Source organism: Phyllobates terribilis, unplaced genomic scaffold (genome assembly GCF_046119375.1).
Source record: "Phyllobates terribilis strain yellow unplaced genomic scaffold, ASM4611937v1 Scaffold_2__4_contigs__length_985480577, whole genome shotgun sequence".
NCBI lineage: Eukaryota > Metazoa > Chordata > Amphibia > Anura > Dendrobatidae > Phyllobates > Phyllobates terribilis.
In genome coordinates this window covers 826389743-826405901 of record NW_027362762.1, presented here as the reverse complement: position 1 = coordinate 826405901, position 16159 = coordinate 826389743, and the positions used below count along the sequence as shown (strand labels likewise).

Genomic DNA, 16159 nt, shown 5'->3' with positions numbered 1-16159 from the left:
TATTCCAATATTTTATTCTTAGATCTATTAATTAAAATGTACTTTATTTGTGGGACAACCTTTTTAATTTTCTTTCCATATGAAAAAGTTCATCGTTCTATTTGATGATAAGGAAAAAAACCTCCTCAATTGTAAACGTTTTTTAAATTAATATCAAGGTTATCCCTCGACTTTGTCCAAGCTTTTAATTTTGTCCTTCTGTGTATTTGAGTTTGACATCCCTGCTCTAGATCATGCTGCTCTCAATTACATAGCAAAAACCTGCTGATAAGATTCCTTTAAATGAAAGCCCTGAACTACAATCTTACAAATGCCCTGTACAGGTCATCATATGCTCCTCGCCTCACATACACATTGCATGCATAGAAAAAAATAATGAGAGAATCTTGAGAAGTAATTAGTTATAAAAAAGGGTTTATTTTTTTTTTTTATAGTAACAACAAGCACTGTATGTAGATAGTACAGGCACAATAAATACCCACTCATGGGAGCTTACAATCTTTTTTGCACCTGAGGCACTGAGAGATACAGTGATTTGCTCAAGGTTGCACAGCATCGGCCTTACTGCTTCCATATAGAGATGGAATATCAAGGTGTCTTCTCCTGAAGGCCAGCTCAGCACTAGACATTGGGAGAAAATGGTGTATTGCTTTTGTGCTCTATATTCCGCGCCATTCTGATTGCAGTTCAGGTAAAATACTGTTGCTTCCCTGTGCTTCCACTCATCGAGTTTAACTGAAAATTTCTGTAGTTACTTGATTTGACACCACTAGAAAAAAGGAACATGAGAAGACACTACAATGCACCTGTTACCTCCTTACAGAGGTAAGTCCTGCCTCTACAATGCCGATTCCTAGTCTTACTTTTTTCATGATCTGATACATAATTAGTGCATGTAGGTGACAGGTGCATGCAAATATTCCAACTAGGTCTTCTCGTTATAATCTGGAGTCAAAATACTGATTCTAAGGGAATCACCTTAGATTGATCTGATATTTGATCTTTACCTAATAACTGTGTCAAATGTTTATCACATGATGAAGGAGTCTCTTGGGACTTTTAGGCTAGTCTCCATTACACATCTCCATTGTAGACGTGTTTTGTTTTGGAAAGTTTATATTAATCTCGAAGAAGAAAAAAAAATGAACACTTTGAAAAAAAGGAAATAGTAATATAATCAATATACTTGGATGCAACAAATCACTAGTAGACCTGACAGTAATCATGTCTAATACACCCTGTCCTGCACAACGACCGGTTTATTGGGGTGACCGGAAAGTTACACTTAAGTCTTACAGAAGGGTGCACTGGAGTGAGGTAACGGCAAATCTCCCAATATATTGGAGGGCACCTATGAAATCGTACACCCAGTATGTAAGTATTAGAACAGGAGATGATGTAAGGAGCAACCAAGCAGATTTTATCACCTTCTAGTAGTTTGCAAAATAAAACCACATATTTGTTTGCTTTGTGTATAGCAGTTCTCATAAATGTCCCCCAAAATATCAGAAATCTGAATATAATATCACACAAATATAATCAGAAACTATCGAGAACGAGGAGACATATAAAATTTTGGAACAAAATGATCGAGGAATAATACAACTGAGGAGAAAAAAAAAAGAAGGAAATGTAGCACACCTCAATTAGATTAGCTGGAGTGATTATAACAACAAAAAAAAGATGACGGTAGGGAAGATAGACATCGGCTTTCTGCTTCACCTCACTTATTTGGTTGTCAAGGATAAAGGTTTTGTGACAAGGAGTTTCTCCAGCTCCATTCATCAGAAAGCATTTCGCACAAACAATTCTATGTCTCAAATATAAAAAATACCTAATTATATCATGCAAGGAACATAAAACATCATATTAGTAATTTATAAAAAAAATAAAACAAAAATAAAAAAGAAGAAATAGACACAGGTATTGCTTAGAACACAGACTAGAAACCAGTGACCCAGCCATGGATGCCGCACCCCAGCTTCATGGAAAAAGGTGTGCAGTAACGGCTAGGAGGGTCACAGATCACCAATTCCTGGCTTGTGAGCATTCGCCAGGTATAAGGATATTATGGCACAACAATTATATATGCATCACATATATATCATCACCTATATTGACATAGAGGATGGATGGGTTATCCCTTTTAAAGTGATATGCCTGCCTTTATCTACTATAACTATTTGTGGAAAGCAGCAAGTTCCATTAGTGCAGAGAAAGAGAAAGTTCAAGGAACAGGTGCATATTCTCCATTGTAATGCACCAAAAAACCACAGGCGTCATGCTGCAGGAAAGAGAGGAACACCTCGAGGGTGCGGAGATTCTCGGCTGTGCTTCCTGCTGACAAAGGTTTGGTGTTCACAATACCCATTCAAGAATGCCCTAAGAATGTAGTTTATCTGGTATTGCCAGTTGCACAACAGGCATCATCAGAGCCAGAGATCATGCTAACTGGATCATCATAGAAGTAATCTTGGGTAGAATGATAAATCCTGCTACCACTCTGCTGAGCACCCAGAAAATCAATCCAGATAGCAGGAGATAATCTCCAGCCTTATGGCAACTTAGTACAGCGATCTCAAGTCACCAAGAGTTACTGCAGAGGAAGAATATCCAGTCCAATCACTCAAATTAATTCACGTCCGCCTCATTCCCCAAGATACAGGATAAACTTTGGATTTTCTTTTGTAGTAGGATTTATTGGATTTCTATGACGAAGAGATTCAGCCTCCTGTTCTGAGGAGAAGGCTGGTTCACCGGTGGGTGGGATGCTGGAATTTGAGATATGTTCTAAGATGGTGACTTTTTATGCTGGAGTGATACCTTTCCAGAGATCGAGTGGAAAGGAACATTGTGAGGATACAGACCTGGCATCTACCTGACGTCACTTAAACAAAGGCTTCATGGTCAGGAGTGCCGTTTATTTTCAGATACAGTTTAGAGTCTTCCATCTTCTGTTTCCTCTGGCGTTCCAGGCTCCGCTTGAAAAAGACGAGGTAGAGCGGGAGGCAGAACCCGAACATGCTGACTGCCAGCAGTCCGACATTGACCTGTCATTGCAGCGAGAAACCAAAGCGTTGGTTAGGGAGGTAAAAGGGACAGATGTGATGCAATAACTGTGACACGGAATCAGATAACTAAAACCAATACCAGACAAAACCTACAAGAAACAAAATGAGCATAAACCCTGCTGAAACTAAATAAGTAAAAAGCAAAAGTGCATTTAAATAACATAGGGTTCTTAGTAAAACTGTTTTTGAACAAATCGATGCCACCACGGCAAGGTAACCCTATACGGGATGGTCCTACACTGCCTAATATTAAAATGTTACCATGTGTCAGAAGTGACCTGTGTGAATAAGGGCAGCCAAAGGACCGGGTCCCGAACTCTGGACACCTCAACCTTGGGAATCGTTTTAAGGACAGGGACAAACTGCCGTATAACTCGTGTGTTGATCACATCGCACTGCAGGGACTGGCCGGCACCTCTCCTGACCTGAGCATGACAGCATGATGTATTTCTATACAGCAGTCAAGCTCAGGTCATGATGCGATCCTTGCATGAGAAATACGGCCGTCTGTCTATGCCCTAAATGTAATGTCCTACTCAAGAAGGGGAGGCCACGCCATAACTTGCACAAAATGTGAAAATCCAAGAAAAACACACCATTGAGTTGGAGTTTGAGTGTAGGACCGTCTCGAATAAAGTCACCTTGTCATGGTGAGATGGCTTTTATGCTATTTTGGATCAAAACAGTGTTACTAAGAACCCTATGTTATTTAAATGCACTTTTGCTTTTTATTTATTTAGTTACAGCAGGGTTCATGCTCATTTTGTTTCTTGTAGGTTTTGTCTGTTTTATGGCCAATGAGAACAAGCGTTTATATGCTGCATGTATAGCAACTCAAACTCCAACTCAATCTGGATGCCAAGGATAAGTACAGTTCTTAGTATCTGATGGGCTGATTTTCTGTGTTCTTGTAGAGTCATAGTTATCAAGCACATATAATATTATGAATGGTTAAATGAATCCTTACCCAAAGTGGATCGCCTTCCAAGGGTCCCATCATAGCCAAGAAGAGTGGCTGCTGAAGAAGTGCAAAGAGAGCACTGATAAGAGACTGAAGTCCTGTCAAGCTGCCAAAATGTGAAGATGGATATCTGCAAAAATAGACATGGACATGAGAAAAATATCTAAAGAACTATATCTCTATTGTAACAAAAGTCAACATATTTGTATATGCAGCACGGAGCACATGAGATTGTTCGGGTACAGAGCTCGTTCCCTGACTTGGTGAAGCTACTGTCAGACGCTGCATTGGTGTGTGACTGATGAAACCACTTACTCTATAGGAATGTGTATGTGCACATAGCTGGTCTTGTTGCCTCTGGTACATGATTTGCAGCCATGTTGCCTTGAAAATGTCAATAGTTTACAGTAAAGTAATATGTTGTATACAACGTTTGTGATATCATTTGTTTATAAGCAGCAACAGTGAGGCGAGAGTATTTGGGATTACTGAAGGTTTATGTACCAATTAGCTTCTATTTGTCATATTGTTTTCCTCGCTGTAAAATGTATGATTATCTACATAGAGTATTTGGCATTTCGATTACTGAAATGTCCATTTTACAGACTTTACAGCTGAAATAAATGTTGATAAAATAGGATGAACAAATATAGTGATAGGAAAATTGGGGGGAAATTTTTTTTTTAGATTTATATATATGTATATATATATATATATATATATATATATATATATATATATATATATATACATATATATATATAGTTTTTTCCCAATTTTCCTATCACTATCTTTATTTTAAAAAAATCTCAGAAATCTTGCCACTTTTATTCTGGCCACTAGGCCTAATACTAGACTCACACTTCCTCTTCTGTGACTGCTGAAAAGAACGGGAAGCATAAGTCTAATATTAGGCCTAGAGTCCAGTGTGAAAAGTCCAAGATTTCTGAATTATCTTTAATAAAGATTGTGATATGGAAAGTATAAAAAAAAGAAATACATTATCAAATATTTTTAAAAATCTAATCTAAAAAGGTTGTAAACGTCTCAGACAACCCTTCATCAATTACAATATTTCCCCACGTAGAAGAAAAACATACTCCCGGGGCTCGCGTAATGGTCACGTAAGCCCTGCAGCCAATCATCGGTTGCTAATGGGCCACTTCACTTCTTTTGGCCGATACTGACATCACATAACAAAGTAACGCGAGCCCCTGGACACCGGGAGATGACGTTACCAGCACCCAGGGTGAAAATAAGGTGCTTTTATTCTATGTGGGGGAATATTGTAACTGACAGGGGTTGTCCGAGTAGTGGACAACCTCTTTAAATATTAGTTCCTTTTTGATTACACATTTCCTTTAAGTTAAGTACAGGTAAACCAGAACAAATCAAGCCATGTCCCTCGAAGCAAGGATCACCAAGCTACAACTTGCCTACTTTGGACGCATCATATGAAGAAAGCAATCACTGGAGAAGGGCATCATGGTCGGAAGAATAGAAGGAACAAGGCGAAGAGGAAGACCAGCTGTCACTGATGTGTCAGATGTAATAGACAGTTGCTCTGGATCTAGCTGTAGAAGGCATTGCAGACACCTTCTAAATCATTCTTCCTTTAAGACCCAGTGGCGACCTCCCTCCTGGTGCTGATTAATACACTCTTGCATTGGACTTAAAAATTCTCAGTTTGCTCCAGGCAATTGCCAGTGATACTTCTATGTTCTTTTGTGCATGCTTGGAGCACTAGCTGTTGGCTGACTTCTTCTCTGGTGCCCTTGGAGGACAGTTGGCGTTACTCCTCTGGTGTCTGCTCAAGCTAAGTTAATCCCCTTTGTTTGTCTACCTTGTTGTCTTTAGTTTGTAGTGGGGTCTGACCAGTGCTCACCCCTCCCCCTCCCTATCTAGGGCCAAGCTCTAGCAATATACAGGGTTTAGGGTCCTGCTCGGCAATTGGTGTGGAACCAATACAGGGACGGTAGGGTAGGCAGGGTGTTATTAGATCTGCCTAAGGGGTCTCCACTCCCCCTTTCCCTAGTGTTTGGGCTTACTCCCCCTCTTCCCTTCGTGTTGCACTATGTCTTTCCCACACCGTGCGTGACACCAGCACCAGATGGCTGGATACTATCAAGATAATGGCAGTCTTCTCTGTGGACCTATCTAGGCTTGCACAAGATGGATTTTCCTATAGATCGTTTATCGATCAAGTCGCCATGGCTCGTGATCGAGCTGAAGGCCGTTAAATAAAACCAAAATGTAGTAGACTGTTTTGCTTTACTTACACAGCAGCATAGAGTCCTCCCACAGCAGAATGGATGAATCCTCTCACTATTGTGTGCAAAATAAATGACAGAATCTGTAGAAGCAAATATAATATGGATGTTATGATAATGGTCTATTGTACAGAGAGGAACAGAACAAAACAAGCATTTATTCTGAAGCGGAGGTGAGACAATGAGTGTAACATGCACAATAGAAACTCCGGAGGGACTAACATACCTGTAATGGCAGGTTAGGGATGAGACATGTGATTCCAAATCCCACTAGTAAAAAGTTGGTAAAAGCAAAAGCCCTCGTGGCATTTGTGATCTTCTGAATCTGACGATCTGGTTTTTTCTTTTTCTTTGCATCTCTGCATAAATAAATAAATATATTAAGGATTAAGATTGATTGTTAAAATGTGGACATCAGAGGCAACGCCTTTCCGAATGCGGCAGCAACTAATTTTACCAAGGGAAGTCAAGGTCATCCAAGCATTTTCCCTGGAGTGGCCACAACATAAAATGTAGTGTTGCTTGAATAATTGATCATGTAACCCAAGGACGGGTTAAAGAGTAAACGTTATTTTAATTTTTACTTGCACACATCAAACTAAGAAACTGTGTAATATATCTTAACAGTGAAATCTGCTCCTGTAAATCTGTATTTAGTGACAGTTGGTGTTTTTAATATTCTATGGAGAGAAGAGGAGGAGGGAGGAGCTAGAGGCAGACACAGATATTCTACTGCAAGTTCTCCTGAAATGACAGTTACAGTTCTCCATAGAAATTTGTAAGTACCAACTGTCATCTCCTATCTCAGTAATGGGAAAATCTGTATTCACTCAACACAGACTTTACTTGTGAATTGAGAATTTTGAGAATGAATGATCACTTTAGGAAGCGAAAGTAGCAAATTTCTCTGATAAGATATGTTACAAAGTTTCTTATTTTCACATGTACTACTGATTTATGAAAATTAATTAAAATGACGGTTTCTTTTTAAGTCCAGATGAAAAGGAGAAGCTATTATAGAGCGGTTCTCTCTCCTCTGTCACCTACAGAGGTGTCACAAATGAATGACCCCTCTCTATTAGACCCCTATTCATCAATAGGACACATCTGTAGGGTTTGTCTTCATGTGACAACCCTTGATTCTCATGTGGTGAACCACATAGAACGACTCTCCCTTTTGTCTCATAGAGGGGAGTCTGAAATGCGTGACCCCCCATCTAGGATTCCCATATGCTATAATAGGACATATAACATAATACATTTCACATTCTGCTCCCGAGGCAAAGAACAGAAGAAAACACTATTCTGAATATGCTCTAAAAGAAGGTTGGAGTGTTGAGGCCGTAATACAAACACTAAAGACTATGTTTGTGCCTCTGGAAATGAAAATAGATATTAAAATCTCAAGTTCAATGAAGAAAAAGATGACATACGGAGCAGCGTCCTTATCTTCCCCATCATCACTGCCATCGTCACAGTCTTTCAGCCTCCAGTCCATAATGTAGCCGATCACAGGGGCTGTCATCAGGCACAGAAGTTGTAACACCCCAAAGATGGATGTATACAGGCTCACTGTAACACAGAAAACACCGATATTAGTTTACAGCTCCAGATATGTAATAATTCATCTGAGTATCATGGCATTATGATAAAAGAAGACATGCAAAGTATGGTAAGAATATCACAAGTGCAGGGAACAGAGAGCTGCTGGTTATCCGGATGGTAAAAAGACCACCGCATCGTTCCGCCATGCATTAAAAACGTAGCTCATTTTCTTCCGAGAATTTGCATTCTAACCAGCAACTGAGAATTAGACTGCGCGTGTCTGCTATAGTGGAGAAGATCTTCTTCAAGGGGTAATCCAGCCAGAAGCGTTTACCGCCTATCAACCATAAGGGCTATGTCTGCTCGGACCCTCTTCACCTCATCTTTTTACCTCTATCTGCAAGACCACGTCTAGGAGGAGTATAAATAGAGCGGTGGTCAAAAAAGTCCCCGGCTACTCCTAGTCTATGGCACTTACAGAAATTTTTATAGGAGGTTTATCAGAAGTAAGACCTTTCAGTGTACATTCATATGGAAAACAGGTGACCGCTTACTATTATGATATGATATTTATGACCTATTGTTAGAATAGGTCATCAATATCAGAAAGGTGGTCCAATACTCGGCACCCCCACACGTTCAGATCTTTGCACACCAGGCAGCGGCTGGATGTATAAAAGCACAGCTCTGTACACTATTTTACCACTATTTAGCTACTGCCGGCCACTAGATGAGCGAACCTAAACTGTAAAGTTCGGGGTGTGTACTGGCGTCCGGTGCTGAACTCCAAACACAGACTTCTCTTGGAGTCCCTTTTACATTTCGGGAAGGAGAAAGAGAGATTTTCCAGCTCCAAAGTTCGAGTCCCCATTGATTGCTATGGGGTTCGGGTTCAGGTTCTAGTTCAGGTACAATTCTGGTACCAAAACAGAACTTTGGACTAAAGTTCGGTCGAACCGAATTTCAATGGGTCCGCTCATCCCTATCGGCCATTGAATGCCCAGAGGATTTTAGTTATAGGATAAGAAAATCATGTTTGTGGGGTACCACTTGGTTCTGTTCTCTATCTTCACTACCAAAACTACAGTCAGGAGTGATTGAACCAAACATCAGAAATTTCCACCTATCTGTACAGTTATGACAGTGATTGACCGCATCACTTTATAAATTTTTATGTGAGCAATTACACACAGATCATGGAGACAAAAAGATGAATATCAAAAATTCATGTGGTGCAACAATGGCAAAGACAATATAGAATGACTGAACCATGCTCTCCTTCTGGGGTTTTATATATGTATATATATATATATATATACATACATATATATATACATATATATATATATACATATATATATATTACTTCTCACATCTTACCCGTGTGCATCACTGTATGAGGAAAGCAAGGCCGCATGTGACAGCAGAGGAAGCAATACAAGAAGACAAGGGTTAGCACAGACGGCACTAAGTGGTTTTAGCAAACACATACAATGGTACAAAAGATGACGAATATGCTGACATGAAACTGGATTCAGCCTCCCAGAGATAAAGGAAACCACCACGTCTTGTGCTGGCCTATGCTGACTTAGCGTCTATTGCCCAGAAGGGGAAGTGGAAAATGTGAAATATAGAAATTAGAAATGTGCTGATGCAAAAATATCATTCATTTGATTATAACTGAACTGATAGAATTTACCTTGCTAAATAATGTATTGTATCTTTCTCTGCATAGCCATATCTATGCTGAAGTTGTGTTTATTTCCCGTTACATATATAGTGCCAACATAGTCCATAGCTGTGTATAGAGATTGTCATGTCAGTCCATATCCCCAATGAGGATCTGGTCAGTGTGAATACAGGAAAAGATCACCAATAAACCATAAAACCATCATTTATCGTCAACCATTCTAACCTTGATCTAAAATCATCAGCTGTCAAGTGCAGGGCTTTGGCGACAACGGCGCCCCTAACTGGCCAGAAAGAAACTACTCCCAGATGCTAGCAATGATCATCAGGATAAAAGTGACCATCTCATACTCAGGAACAATTCATCAATCAGTCACAGGAGGTTAAGTAAATGGACACTTGAATTTCTAGAGATCAGATCTGAGTCATGGTGAACTTCTGTTGGCCATGCGCCCTCTAAGTAACCCCTGCCACCTTTCAAAAGTATGGAATGAAAAGTAGAAAACTATGGGGAAAATATGGCGTGATTTGACTTTTTAAAGGGGTTTTACCAACAAAAATATTTATCACCTGTCTAAAGGATAACGCTGTACTCCACTATCTCCATCAGTCCCATAGACAATGATGAAGCAGAATCATGCATGTCACTCCATTTCTGGAAGAACTGAGGTGGAACTGCATTAGGACCCCCATTTCAGTGATCAATGGGGGTCCCTGTGGTGGCTTCCCTAACGGTCAGACATTTCTCACTTATCTACAGGACTGCCCTGTATTCAGCTATCTCTGTCAGTCCAATAGACAATAAATGGAGTGACATTGCTTACACTCAACCATGTTGCTCCATTCATTCCCAGAACTGAGAAGGATAAGGGAATTGCCACCAGCATTCTAGTGATCAGTGGGACCCCCGCGATCATACATCCATCACCCATCCTGTAGACAGGTCATAAATCTCTTTTGTGGTAATACCCCTTTAATTCCACAATTTTGGGGGAAAATTAATAATTTCCCCAATGCTGCACTTCTATCTCCGATTGATAGCGGACCACCGTGTTATGTATTGTGCAGGCCTACTCGGGGACATGCATGCTTGGTACGTATCTCAGTCCCATTATCAGGTAATGGCAGGTTATTAGGCTTTTTCATAGATTAGTCATTATTAGCATCATAAACGAAGCCTGGAGAGTCACGATCCCTTCCCGTTACTTGGATTTACAGGAGCTAAGCCCTAGCATTGCATTAGATTGCTGCCGGCATCCAGCCATAGCTGCGCTCTTCATACGCACTTTGTTTTTATCCCTGCGCTCATTTTATGCTTTTGTTTCATGAAGTAATTTCCCTAGACATGATCCCACAGGATGCATTCTCCTCGCATGACCTTACACATTACGTCTTTTCTCGCACCAACACTCCAGGGCAGTATTAGGAAACATGAGCTCTCTGGCCGCTGTGGATGTAACAGGCACAGCGTGTTCTGAACGCCAGCATCACAACAGCCGGAGATAAACAGGTTAACAACCCCCTGGGATATTTGTATGAAGCGTAAAGAAACCGGTTTTAACATAACATGTTTGTTTTGCTATTATTTAATGATAAATGATAAAATCTTCCCGTAATGGAAGCTTCTGCCGTTGGACACTATGCAATAAATAAGGAATCCTCATGTATCTGCTATGTACCTATAGTAAGGTCCTATATATGTGAGCAGACAGAAGTGCCCTAGTCTATCTGGACCCGGCCGCAGCCCCGTTCTGCTGGATCTCTCTGTGCCCAGGTCTGATCTTCATGTGAATGTCTGCACGCCTGCCAGCCTGTCTCATTACATGACTTTCCACTTCTGGTTTCATCGTTCCTGATAGATCAAGTTCAAACTGGATTTCCCTCATTGAACTTCTGCCACAAATCATTTTGCAATCTGGGATGAGTAACCGAGGCAAACAGCACATGAATTCATCACATGCTAAAAATAGTTCCTACATCGGGGGGCGCTGTGGAATCATAAACGCTTCCCTATTGTACCGTGTATCAAGCACGGACAGATGGGAGAAATGCTGTCTGTAAAGGTCATGGATGTATGTGAGAGGCCTCGCTCTCCTGGAAGGTGGCGGGCACAAGACACAGCCGATAATATAATATGTGCCTGTGGTAAGGCTTAAAATAACGGACGTTCTACTGGACCGAACCTTCATCCCCATAGAACCCTGTGGTGAGCTCCGCTCTGATCATGATGTCCGAGTCTGACAACAAAATCACACAAAAATCATCAATGGAAATCAAATTTATTAACCAATAGAGGCCTGGATTTGGAGTCACCCCCAAAATCCAACTTTGATGTCCTTAAAACAAGTCAAAATGAGGCTCAGTATTGTGTGTGGCCTCCACGTGCCTGTATGACCTCCCTACAACGCCTGGGCATGCTCCTGATGAGGTTGCGGATGGTCTCCTGTGGGATCTCCTCCCAGACCTGGACTAAAGCATCCGTCAACTCCTGGACAGTCTGTGGTGCAACGTGACGTTGGTGGATGGAGCGAGACATGACGACCTACATGTGCTCAATCGGATTCAGGTCTGGGGAACGGACGGGCCAGTCCATAGCTTCAATGCCTTTATCTTGCAGGACCTGCTGACACACTCCAGCCACATGAGGTCTGGCATTGTCCTGCATTAGGAGGAACCCAGGGCCAACCGCACCAGCAAATGGTCTCACAAGGTGTCTAAGGATCTCCTCTCTGTATCTAATGGCAGTCAGGCTACCTCTAGCGAGCACATGGAGGGCTGTGCGACCCTCCAAAGAAATGTCACCCCACACCATTACTGACCCACTGCCAAACTAGTCATGATGAAGGATGTTGCAGGCAGCAGATCGCTCTCCACGGCGTCTCCAGACTCTGTCCCGTCTGTCACATGTGCTCAGTGTGAACCTGCTTTCATCTGTGAAGAGCACAGTGCGCCAGTGGCGACTTTGCCAATCCTGGTGTTCTGTGGCAAATGCCAAGCGTTGACGGATGCTTTAGTCCAGGTCTGGGAGGAGATCCCACAGGAGACCATCTGCAACCTCATCAGGAGCATGCCCAGGTGTTGTAGGGAGGTCATACAGGCACGTGGAGGCCACACACAATACTGAGCCTCATTTTGACTTGTTTTAAGGACATTACATCAAAGTTGGATCAGCCTGTAGTGTGTTTTTCCACTTTAATTTTGGGGGTGACTCCAAATCCAGGCCTCCATTGTTTAATAAATTTGATTTCCATTGATGATTTTTGTGTGATTTTGTTGTCAGCACATTCAACTTGGTACAGAACAAAGTATTCAATGAGAAGATTTCATTCACTCAGATTTAGGATGTGTTATTTGAGTGTTCCCTTTATTTTTTTGAGCAGTGTATATATATTAGTATCACTATTTGCACCAAACTGCACTATTTGAACATGCCCTCAGGCCTATAAACAGAGAAAGGCTATGAATCTTTCTATCTTCATAAGCGCACTGCTCCCCTGCCTCCCGGTTACCAGGGCTGCTGCGCTCCTGAATATTGACAGTTTGGACCAGTGTCATGGCAACTGGCAACACCGATGGTTCAAACTGATTGATCTCTCAGGCTGAATTCCACTGCAGCACAGGAGAAGAGCAGGGGCCCTGAAGTTGGCCAGATTTGGCCAGATCCAGCGATCTGACCAGCTTCAGAGCAGCAATTGCTGGATCTAAAGCATAAAAACTGCAAGCCGTGCACGCTCTCTGCCTAGGTAACTGGCCACTTTGAGACCTCAGAGGTGACTGGTAACCTAGGCGACGAGATGAACGCTAAAACATTAAAAAAATATCTCAATCATTAAGAACAAAGAGGATTTTTAATAAAGAGATAAATATCCCGCCTCGACTACTGCAACCTCCTGCTCCGTGGCATCCCTTCCAACACTCTTGCACCTCTCCAATCTATCCTAAACTCTGCTGCTCGACTAATCCACCTGTCCCCCCGCTATTCCCCGGCCTCTCCTCTCTGTCAATCCCTTCACTGGCTCCCCATTGCCCAGAGAATTCAGTTCAAAACTCTAACCATGGCATACAAAGCCATCCACAACCTGTCTCCCCCATACATCTGTGACCTAGTCTCCTGGTACTTACCTGCACGCAACCTCCGATCCTCACAAGATCTCCTGCTCTACTCCCCTCTTATCTCCTCCTCCCACACTCGTATACAAGATTTCTCCCGTGCTTCCCCCCTACTCTGGAACTCTCTACCCCAACATATCAGACTCTCGCCGACCGTGGAAACCTTCAAAAGGAACCTGAAGACCCACCTCTTCCGACAAGCCTACAACCTGCAGTAAACACCACTGCACGACCAGCTCTACCCTCACCTACTGTATCCTCACCCATCCCTCGTAGACTGTGAGCCCTCGCGGGCAGGGTCCTCGCTCCTCCTGTACCAGTCGCTGACTCGTTTTGTTAAGATTATGTAAATGCTTTTGTTATGTATATCCCTACCACATGTAAAGCGCCATGGAATAAATGGCGCTATAATAATAAATAATAATAAATAATAATAATAATAATGACAAAGTTGTTTGTTTTAACAAGTACTTTGCAATAATTTAACCATTCAACTTGGGACAACCCCTTTAATTTCTAGACTGGGACAACACAGCGACTTTAGCCACAACGCGCGACCAAAAGATCACTCTACGCTGCTGCTACATTGCAGTACAGTGCCAATGAATGCAATGGGAAAAAAGATGATATATCCGCTCACTGGACTTAGCATTGTCATACTACAATAATAATACACTGAAGAGTGCCCTAGATGAAGCCGTACCTTCTACATGCAGAAAGATCTGACACAGACAGCGGCAGCCCTGGCACACAATGCAAACACACTTTCTTCAGTGTTGCTCTAGGTGTGCTGAGCGGCAGTGGAGAAAATCTCTTTTAGCAGAGGACTTCATCCACTATAAATTCATGCTCAAAACCTATAACTCTGCCCTTCATCTGGCCCAAACAATCCTACTTCACCACTCTCACCACTCCACTGTCCAACAATCCAAAACGACTTTTTGAAACCTTACACTTCCTCCTGAGCCCTAAAGCACAGACCCCCACCACCAACCTCAGCTGTGAGGATCTGGCCACTTATTTCCTAGAAAAAATCAACCACATCCATCAGGACATCTCAGCCCAATCTCCTCAGTGCCTGGATCCCCGTCCTTGCCACACTTCAAGCTCACTAGCCATCTTTGAGCCTGTTACAGAAGAAGTTACCCAGCTCCTCATTTCTTCTCGACCTACAACCTGCAACAGTGACCCCATTCCTTCACATCTCCTGCAGTCTCTCTCACCGGTGGTCACTCTTTCTTCAGGCATCTTTCCCTCCTCATTTAAACATGCCATCATAACCCCTTTACTTAAAAAGCCATCCCCGGACCAGAACTGCACTGCTAACTACAGACCTGTCTCTAACCTTCCTATCATCTCTAAACTCCTGGAACGCTTGGTCCACTCCCATCTAATCCGCTATCTCTCAGATAACTCTCTCGACCCTCTACAATCTGGTTTCCGCTCATTAGTCTATTAACACACTGCTCCCTGCTGATTCTCCTGGATCTCTCTGCTGCATTTGACACTGTGGATCACCAGCTCCTCCTCACTATGCTCCGCTCTATAGGCCTCAAGGAAACCGTTCTCTCCTTGTTCTCCTCCTATCTCTCTGACTGCTCCTTCACTATATCTTTTACCGGCTCCTCTTCCTCTCCTCATCCCCTTACTATCGGGGTTCCACAGGGCTCAGTCCTAGGCCTCCTCCTCTTCTCTCTATACACTGCCCCTATAGGATAAACAATCAGCAAATTTGGGTTCCAGTATCATCTCTATGCTGACGACACCCAACTATACACCTCTACACCTGACATCACCCCTACCCTAATACAAAATACCAAGGATTGTCAGTCTGCTGTCTCTAACATCATGTCCTCCCTTTATCTTAAACTGAATCTCTCTAAAACTGAACTTGAGTTTCTCCCTTCTACTAACCCAACTCTACCTAACATCGAAATTACCTTGGAGGGTTCAACCATAACTCCCAAGCAGCACGCCCGCTGCCTTGGGGTCATATTCAACACTAATCTTTCCTTTACCCCCCATATCCGATCACTCACTCGCTCCTGTCACCTGCATCTTAAAAACATCTCCAGAATCCGACCTTTTCTCACCTTTGAAACTGCTAAAACTCTTACTGTCGCTCTTATTCACTCTCGTCTGGACTACTGCAACTCTCTTCTGATCGGTCTCCCTCTTACCAAACTTTCTCCTCTCCAATCCGTCCTGAATGCGGCAGCCAGGGTCGTATTTCTGTCCAGCAGCTTCACCGATGCCTCTATCTTGTGCCAGTCATTACACTGGTTGCCCATCCGCCTCAGGGTCCAATATAAACTCATTGCTCTCACCCACAAAGCTCTCCACAGTTCTGCACCGCCTTATATCTACTCTCGCATCTCTGTCTATCGCCCTACACGTGCCCTCCATTCTACAAATGACTTAAGACTAACATCCCCCATAATCCGAACCTCGTACCTCTGTCTCCAAGACTTCTCTCGTGCTGCGCCAGTTCTCTGGAATGCACTACCCCAGGC

General features: G+C 42.5%; 1 protein-coding gene across 3 annotated transcripts in view; it reads right to left on the bottom strand.

The window, feature by feature from the left end:
* Positions 1–397: 397 nt before the first annotated feature.
* SLC43A2 (solute carrier family 43 member 2) overlaps positions 398–16159 on the bottom strand; it is a 74013-nt gene continuing 58251 nt past the window's right edge. For all 3 annotated transcript variants that reach the window (XM_073667734.1, XM_073667736.1, XM_073667735.1), the window contains exons 10-14: positions 7736–7874; positions 6529–6661; positions 6312–6385; positions 4039–4162; positions 398–3050 (exon numbers count right to left, since the gene is read on the bottom strand). In XM_073667734.1, coding sequence (XP_073523835.1) covers positions 2889–3050; positions 4039–4162; positions 6312–6385; positions 6529–6661; positions 7736–7874 — 632 coding nt within the window. In that variant the 3' untranslated portion in view covers positions 398–2888. The remainder of the gene's footprint in view (positions 3051–4038; positions 4163–6311; positions 6386–6528; positions 6662–7735; positions 7875–16159) is intronic.